General features: G+C 50.7%; 1 protein-coding gene across 2 annotated transcripts in view; it reads left to right on the top strand.

Annotated features, from left to right (window-relative positions):
* The first annotated feature begins 451 nt into the window (after nucleotides 1–451).
* The window catches only part of Rgmb (repulsive guidance molecule BMP co-receptor b), a 30,250-nt gene continuing 21,956 nt past the window's right edge, over nucleotides 452–8,745 (top strand). Inside the window, exons 1-3 of one of the 2 annotated variants that reach the window (XM_042690984.1) lie at nucleotides 452–562; nucleotides 1,534–1,609; nucleotides 4,575–4,846. In XM_042690984.1, the coding sequence (XP_042546918.1) occupies nucleotides 1,605–1,609; nucleotides 4,575–4,846 (277 nt within the window). In that variant the 5' untranslated portion in view covers nucleotides 452–562; nucleotides 1,534–1,604. Of the gene's footprint in view, nucleotides 563–1,290; nucleotides 1,610–4,574; nucleotides 4,847–8,745 lie in introns of both variants that reach the window. The other variant, XM_042690983.1, reaches the window with a different exon arrangement.

Raw genomic sequence — 8,745 nt, 5'->3', positions numbered from 1 at the left:
AGCGCGGAGGGTGGCACTGGCGGCGTGAAAAGTGTCTTTGTGCGAGAGCGGGGGGGGGGGGGGGGGGGACTAGGGGAGAAGATGGATGAGCCGGGACTTGAAAGTAGGGATCTGGGCCGGGGAGACTGGCACAGGCACCCCTGGAGCGCACTAGAACCTGGTGTGTGGGGGTGGGGGACCCCGTCAGGGGTTGGAATGGAGCTGGGGAGGTTGTGGGCTCCGAGAGGCGCAGGCACGCTCCGCGGGGTGCAAGACTGAAGGGAGGAAGTGAGGGCGAGGGACTGAGGGCTCTGGCTCTCGGCCTCTCCCCTAGGTGGCAGAGGGATCACGCCGGCGGGAGGGTGCAACTGCTCCCACTCCAGCGTCAGGGAGCTGAGCGAGCACCCCCTCCTCCCGCACGGGCGGGGCCTCCTCCCGCCCCCGGGGGGCCCGGGTCTCCCCTACACCTGGACCAGAGGGGCGGGCGCCGCGCCTCCGCCGTCCTTCTGCGCCCCGGCCGCGTGGCTTGCGGCTTATTTTCCCAGCTGGCAAGCGTCGCGCTGCAGACAAGGGAATGCCTGTGGTGAGTTGTTTATTTTGTTGAAGTTTGCGGTGGGCCAGGAGGACGTGGGGGGCGGACGGCAGGCAGCGGGCCCCCGGACTGTTTTGTTTTGGTCTCCTTCCACCTGTGTGGTATAAATCTGCCAGCCTGAGGGCGGCGCGGGGGGGGGGGCGGGGGGGCAGGGTGAGAAAGCCCCTTCTTCCCACTGGCAGACCAGGACCCCATCTCGTTCTCTATGCCTGAACCGACTAGATCCTAACTAATGCTGCCCTCCACCCCAGAGCCTGGCTGCACGCCCCAGGGGAAGGCAGTCAGTGTCCAGGATCTGGGGTGGGGGATGGGGGGGAAGCTGAACACTGAATTTCGTCCCAAGCTCCCTTCCTTGTTCCTTGAGGAAAGTGGAGCTGACATGGAGGGCACCTATGAAATTAGAGGGAAGGTGTTCTAGAGGCTTCTGCAGTGAAGTTGGTGTAGGGGTTGTCAGCTTGGCCGGGCAATACAAACTGGGGTGATAGGTTAGCCAGACTTTTCCAGAGTTTAGGCTGGAGAGAAGTAGATGTTTGGGTCCTGGTGAAGTGGGGTTGGGGAGGGAGGGATCCAGAAGAACCCCTGGGGTGGGAAGTTAGTCACCGGCAGAGGCTGCTTTGGGCCTGGCAGAAAAGCCTAAATACATTAGAGAGCTGGTAACGCTTTTAAGGCCTTCTTGGGAGTGATTGGTCGGCTAATGAGAGGTTAATTTTGTTTCGAAGGGAAGACTGAGCTGGTTTCCTGAGATAAATGGACAGGAAGCGCATTACCTCCGCGCGCTGGCAAGCGGCTCCCAAATGCTTTCTGCACCTGCCGCTTTGAGCCAGGCGAGCAGAGCTCGAGTCCGCAGGGATCCCGGGCCCGAGGGGCAAGCGCGGGGGATGAACCCCTCGCACCCCCAGGCCTCTCGCCCTCCTGGGTCTCTGCGCTCATGTCGAGTTCTGGGGCTCTTCTCTTACACCCAGGTCCTGCGTGTTCCGGAGCTCGGGGGCCCCTCGATCCCGCTGAGCCCCTTCCAGGAGCGGAAGGGTTAAGAATGATGTAAGTACAAACCACGAGCTGCTGGCCGCTGGGCTGCTGGGCTCTGGCTATTTCTGCCCTTGCTTCGCTTACACAGTGGACCGGGAGCGGCAGGGGAGCCCTTCCTCCAGAATGGGTTTGCAGAAATTGCAACCCCAGGTCTGATTCCTGGCTTCTGTGTCCTCCTCGTGTTAGATTTCTGGAAACGGAGCTATAACTGGGAAACAGTTAAGACAACGTGTATGGGTTCAGGAAATGAAACCGCATCTGCTTTAGAATCCATTAATGTTCCTGGCATGCGTTTTAATGCTGTCCGCTTGCATATCCATACTGGGGTATGCTTTGCTGATCTTTCCTTCCTGACAACAAAGGGGGAAGGAAGAACGAATACAAGGGGCCACAAGCAGGCTGAATCTGTTCAGTTATTCAAGTCGCCAGCCACCTCATGATTCTTTCTAATTAAAATGTAAAAGTTATAAAAAGTCATCACTTTCACGTTTGCGTTCCCAGATTTGTCTTTGTTGAGTTCAAAAATCTTCCTTAAATTTGAAGCATGCGAGCCTGGGGGATGGCTGGGGTGTACATGACCATTCAGCACACTCTTGATTTTCAAGCCATTCTTGATCTGGCCAACAGTCCCGATTTATTCGCAAGTGTGTCACCCGAGCTAATGTCTTGAAAATAGGAACCACCTTGCGGTTTAATTGGGAAAATTAGCATTTTTCTTACAGCGGCTGAACACTTAGGCAGCAATAAAAAGTGAATTGTTAGGCTTATAAATCTTGAGCTTGTCAAATTTTACAACAGAGGAGCAATAAAGCACCTTAGCGGAGATGAAGTTTTTCCTCGGACTCTTCAGTTCTTGTTTCATGACACCAGCATTTGAAGTAACTCGAGGTTTCCCTCTAGCGATAAGAAAAGTCTACGCCACTCGTATAAAGAAAAGAATGAAGTAGTAGGAAGAACACAGAAAGTCACCAATAGAAAGACCCAAACCAAATTTCATCAGCTGATCCTTCACTTTGGTTATTGACGTATTGCTAACGAAGTGGGGTGCTTTTTATAGGGACCGTATTCAATCTTGGTTTAAGAAGAAAACCCTACAGCTTACCGTTAGTCTTTGTGAGCTAAACAGTTTCAAAAAATGAATTACAGTATGACTTTTTAAAAGACATTTACGAGTATTTTGTAGACTTTACTTCACAGATTATATATAGCAAGTTCAAAAGAGTAATTTTGGGCTAAGGTACTTAGTCCTCAGCATTATATAAAAATGTCAGATATGTCCTACCCCTCCCCCCCACCAAAAGTCATTTCTCCGGGCAACTGTGAAGCTATTATTAAGCACATTAAAGATAGATACAGGGCTTGGATTATATCGTGGGTAGTGAAAGGTGTGTTTACCAGCTGAGTCATCACAGTATGTAATAAGTAATGAAAAATTACAGTAAAAACACATACGTATCCTTCATTAGGGGGACCTAGTGGTTTGAGCAATTCACAATGTGTCTAATGACTAAGCTGGTGAAATCTAAGGTTTGCCCCCAATTATCTTGGTCCATTGATTAGCACATTGTAACTTGGAATGTTAATGTGTCTGTGGTTGATACGAAATTCCTAATTAGAGATTCTGAGTAACGTAGCGGGTAAAGGAGCAAACTATAATTTGGATGCAGTAAGTGGATTTTAGAACGGCAGTCCTGAGCAGAGGGCAGGGCAGAGGCCAGGCCAGTAAGCGATGTTTCCCAGACTTGGGGCCATTTCTGAGAGGAGATACCACTTCACACTTACTGATAACAAATTGGAGCCTGTCATCGATCTCACCGCTGCTTTATCTCCACTTAATAGAGCCATTTGGGGGAAAGATTTAAAAGTAGGACGTGACCTGACATAGAATTAATCTCACAAGACTGGAAATCTGTGGAAAAGCCACTGAGTAACAACAAATCGTGGCACAATTACACTGCGTAATTACACTGTAGGCGAACACGTGGATGTTCACCCACTCTCAGACCCCTCTCCTCGCTGCTTTGAGGTAGGGAAATGTCAAAGGAACAACACCGGATCCTCACCGGATCCTCTGGTGCTGGCCAGCGAATTCCTCCTGGAGTTCTCCGGTACCCTCCAGTCCCTCCCAGCAGCTCGCGCTCGACCGCGGGTATCATTTGTGATTGGTTGAGATGGGGGACCTGCTGCACCGAGCTCAGAAAAGGCACCAGCTTCTTCCGAGAAGCTGGAGCGGCCGGGAGATGGATGGACAAACACAAACTAGCAAAAATCTTGGGGGAGAGGGAACCTGATCATTTTAATGCAAGGGGAGGTTAAAGATATGTTGGAATTATCGCCGTTTCCCATTGGGTGCAAGGAAGCAGTACATCGCGGAAGGGGGTGGAGGAGAGAAAGCAGAAGGCGAAGGGAGGAAGGCAGGGCCGGGAGCCGCGAAGCCACCCGCAGCCAGCAGACACGGAACTTGAGTTGCCAGAAGCAGGCAAGGAGGCGGGAGGAAGCGCGGGTGCAGGCGCTTTGAGACCGAAGAGTGGCGGGCCCAGCAGGGCGGACGTCTGATTACAGCCAATGGGAAGAGGAGAAGGGGTGTGACCGGAGGTGGGAACAACGCGGATTGGTGGGTGCGGGGAGGGGGCGGAACAACAATGTAGGACTGAGATTGATTGACCGCGGGGCCCGGCGTGCGGAGATATCCGGGCTGCCCGCCGCTGCTCCCTGAGACTGCCGCCCCTCCCGCAAGGTCTACGCCGGCGCTCCACGCCCGCCGAGCCCACGCTGGCCCGGGCCGGGGCGCCCAAGCGCTCGGGGCTGGTGTTCGTATTCGCTCACGGTCTTTTGTGTCTTCTCTCCCCTCCTGCCCGCCGTCTCCGGCCGCCGCGATGCCTTCGCGCCCCGTGGCCGCCGCCGCCGACTCGCTCGGCCCGTGGCTCGCCGTTCGCTGCGGCGGTGGCGGAGGCCCGTCTTCCACCTCGGCCTGAAGGAAGAAGAAGAGGAAACGAGGCGAGCCCCCCGGCCCATGCCGCAGCCACGGGCCCGGACCCGCCACGGCGCCCGCGCCGCCGCCCTCGCCGGAGCCCCCGAGACCTGCATGGACGGGCATGGGCTTGAGAGCAGCACCTTCCTGCGCCGCCGCCGCCTCCGCCGCTGCCGCCGGGGCTGAGCCGCGCCGCCGCCTCGGGCTCTGCCCGCCGCCGCCGCCGGCGCTGCTGCTGCCGCTGCTGCTGCTGCTGAGCCTCGGGCTGCCCCACGCAGGTACGGCGCGGGCGGGGAAGGGGGGGGGCCGGGCTTTGTTCCCCTCCGGTTCGGGCCGCGGGGCGCCCCATCAGGTGGCGTGCAGCGGGCGGGAAAGGTCTGGGGGGGGCCCTCTCCCCGACAGGCACCTTCGAGAAAGCCGGACCCACGGCTCGGTGCGGGGCACCCGGGGCGCTGGGGCCCGACCGTGCGCCCGGGGCGCTCTCCCTCCCCGCTTCATCTTCCCTCCGCACGCAGCCGAGTAGTGAGTTGGCGGGGGGCTGTAGCCCCCCGAGACAAATGCTCCGGATGCTTTATTGCCCTCGGCCTTGGTGTTTACCGAAAGTCAGGCGGGGATCGGGTTTCCGCCGCCGCCGCCGCCTCGGAGCGGAGACAAGGAGCCTTGTGCGGCGGCCGCCCTGGAGTCGGGGGGTGGCGGCCAGGCCGAGCAGTTGCACCAGATGGAGAGATTCCTTCCCCCCCAACCCCCCGAGTTTGAACACCCCGAGGTTCATCGCGAAGTTACTTAAGCTTCAGTTGTAGGATTTGTCCAAGCTGCTTTGAATTCAGCGCGTGGCCCCTGCGGGGGGGGGGGTGGAGGGAACGGGGGGGTGGAACCCGGGTTCGTGACTGGCCGCGTGTTTTAGGGGGCTCCGTGCAGGGGGGTGACAGCGGCCGCCTTCCGGAGGCCGGCGGTCCTCCTGCCTGCAAACGCTGCTCGCAGAGATGTTTTCTTAGGGAAATAAACCTGCCTGTGGGCCTTCTCACAAATAGGCGCTGCTTTTTTTTTTTTTTTTTTTCCAGGCGTTTGCCTAGACACGGAATTTTTCCCGAGTGCCAATACTGAAAGAGGAATTATCCCCCATGTTTGAGAACCAGAGCCTTAGATGAGTTTCTTTTTTCTTAAGTCCTTTTTTTTTTTTTGACCCAGGTTTGTCTAGAGCAGCAGTTGCAAGGCCCAGATTGGGAAAGTCCTTCACTGTGATGCCACCCAACTTGTGCAGAGAAATTGTTCCTTATTCAGTTATACCAGTCTCACTGAAAATCAGAAAGGTCTTTTAAGGAGTACAGGAAAAGTTGTCATGGAAAGATGGGGCTTCATGTACTTTGTGTAATTTTGCATTGTGATGTAAAATTGCCGCTGCGTTTTCACCCTGTCATGTGGAGAAATGGACTGAAGTCTTAATAAAAAACTATTAAGTTTTAGAACATGAATGCTTTAGATTAGTAATCTTAGAAAATAGTATCAATCTGCATGCAATTTCTGGAAAAATTATTAATGTACCAACCGGATACATTAGTAAGTGTTCTTTGTGGAAGAAAAAAAAACGTGTCCATAATGCTAAAGTGAGTTTTATGAAATGGAAATAGCTAAGTTGGACTGCGAGCTAGCAAGCCCCCATTGGCTGCTTAGATATTGTTTCCCATAATTGTCATAGCCCTATCTATGATGAGACTGGAATGTGGTCCTTGAAAATTCTTTGCCACCCATGAAAGGCCTAAAGAAGGTTGGTTGCTTAAAGGCTCACAAAATTAAGGCAGCTTAGTTTTTAGATTTGGAACATGAGGCCTTTCTCAGTGTTTGTGTGTCCACACTAGTCACTATTCAGTTTAGCACAGTCGATGAGTCTTGATTTCTGTGGACAACTTGTTGGAGTAGAACAATTAATCTGGTTATAGAAAGAAGGCGCTTTCTGAGAAGTCTCTTTGAAGAGTGGTGCTATTGAGATGCAGGGGTTGTTTCCCAGAGTAGAGAGCCTAGCAAGTGCCCTTTGCAGATGGACTAGCATATGTTTTATGTCTGGATCCGTATCATTTGCCTCAGCACCCCATATGGCCCTGCCATTTCACTCAATTCGGCTTCAGCATATCTCATTTCTTTTCTTATAAACTGGTAATTGTGCTGCAAATTCACACATGCAGTCCTGGCATTAGGGAAACTGCCTTGAATGGTGAGGCCTTTTATGTGTGACTCATTAAAAAATGATGAAATGAAAGCTCTAGAGCCACAAATCCTTTACCACTTTCAATATCTAGCCTGAAAATACTGTCACAGCAACTATGGATGATCTCCCCTCATACAGAAAAACGTGTAAGTGCAGCTTTCAAATCTTGCCCCTGGGAAATGGGTCTTGCTTATTTACATATGCATGCATGTTTTAAATTTTATTTTAAGCAAACCTCTGCAGTTCCTGAATAGAGATGTGGTATGGGAGTTACTTGCTTACTTATATACTTCATGGCCTTCTTGGCTACATTCTTGAGATGGTTTCTGCTCTGCATTGTCTTGGCAGTTTGACAGACGGCTTACTTTACCGCCTGTAACAGGCAAAGTGTGCATTGTCATTATAAATTCATGAAGCCTGGATATTTCTGGGTGTATGCTACAAATTAGTCATTATCCAGAGCCTGAAATGCAGCTGAAAATGCTGACCCAGAAGCATTTTCTCTCTGGTTAGCCCTCCTCCCTCCAGTCATCTCTTGCTTCAAATGGCTCCTAGGAAAAGAACTAGAGTTGTGTTTTGTGTGTAATTTCCCAGAGCCATCAGCACCTACTTGTTAGGAAAAAGGGAAAGCTTGAGAGTGAGGGTGGGGAAGAAAAGAGAGGAAAAGGAGCTCAGAAGCCAAATTGTGTTTCCCTTTACCTTCTGCACCGTTCCATCCTAATTTCCATGCTATTCTTACTTTTGGTATTTTATGACTATTTGAAGTAATTATAAGTAAACGTATGCTAGGATAGATTTTATAGACCATAAAAAGAACAAATAGGCCCTGCAAGTTTAGCGGAAAGTTCTTGCGTGTGCCGTCATTTGTAGTCTAAGAGTTGTTCATTACTGAGTGATCTTGGCCCTGTTTTTGTTTTCTACTTACTGTGAATCTGATCTTTTTTTAAGTAATAGTCTTTTGTTCAGCTGTCAAGAATACTGTTGTTATGGAATTAAATAAAGACATAGCCTATGGTAGAAGGTAAACAAGATTTGAGGAAAGGTGTCACATTCTGGCTCAGAGCAGCTGTGCACAGTCCTAACAGCTCAAGGCCTTTAATACCATTTGCTGGTTTTCCCAGCTGTAAAATGGCTTGTATTGCCTTTTAGGAGTTTTTGTCATTGTTTCATTTTGATTTTCAGTAAATGTTAGTTGTTTGGCTTTGTTTTTCACTGAAAATGGTATAATCTGTTATGGAGAAAGGTATTATCCTGTAAAGATTAGAGCTATTTTTATCAGTTTTGGACCAAGCAAGTGTAAAACAGGCCAAATATATGACAGTGGTTTTGTGACTTTTCTAAAATGATTTTTGTAAAATGCTATAAATTTTTAGGTTCAAAACTATTAAAAATTAATTTTGCAACAATCGCCAGTGGCTCATGCCTGTCATCCTAACTACTCAGGAGGCTGAGATTAGAGGATTGTAGTTTGTAGCCAACCCTGCTCAGGAAAGTCCATGAGACTCTTCTCTGCAGTAAAATACTCAGAAAAACCAGAAGTGGCGTTGTGACTCAAGTGGTAGAGTGTTAGTCTTGAGCAAAAGAAGTTCAGGGACAGAGCCCAGGCCCAGAGTTCAGGCCCCAGGGCAGGCAAAAAAAAATTAAAAGATAGGGCTGGGAATGGAATAGAATTGAAAACCCAGAAATGAACCTACAGACCTATAGCCATCTAATCTTCGATAAGGGAGCTAAAACAATAGAATGGAAGAAAGACAGCCTCTTCAGTAAATGGTGCTGGCAAAATTGGTTAACAACATGTAGAAAACTAAAGCTAGATCCTTGTATATCACCCTGCACCAGAATCAACTCCAAATGGATCAAAGACCTTGAAGTCAAAGCAGAAACTCTGAAAACATTACAGGATGGAATAGGAGAAACCCTAGGTCTCCTTGGCTCAGGCCGAAATTTTTTGAATAGAGACCCGGAAACACAACA

The sequence above is a fragment of the Dipodomys spectabilis genome, unplaced genomic scaffold (assembly GCF_019054845.1).
Source record: "Dipodomys spectabilis isolate Male_0828 unplaced genomic scaffold, ASM1905484v1 ptg000140l, whole genome shotgun sequence".
NCBI classification, from domain to species: Eukaryota; Metazoa; Chordata; class Mammalia; order Rodentia; family Heteromyidae; genus Dipodomys; species Dipodomys spectabilis.
This window is presented reverse-complemented; position numbering and strand designations above follow the sequence as displayed.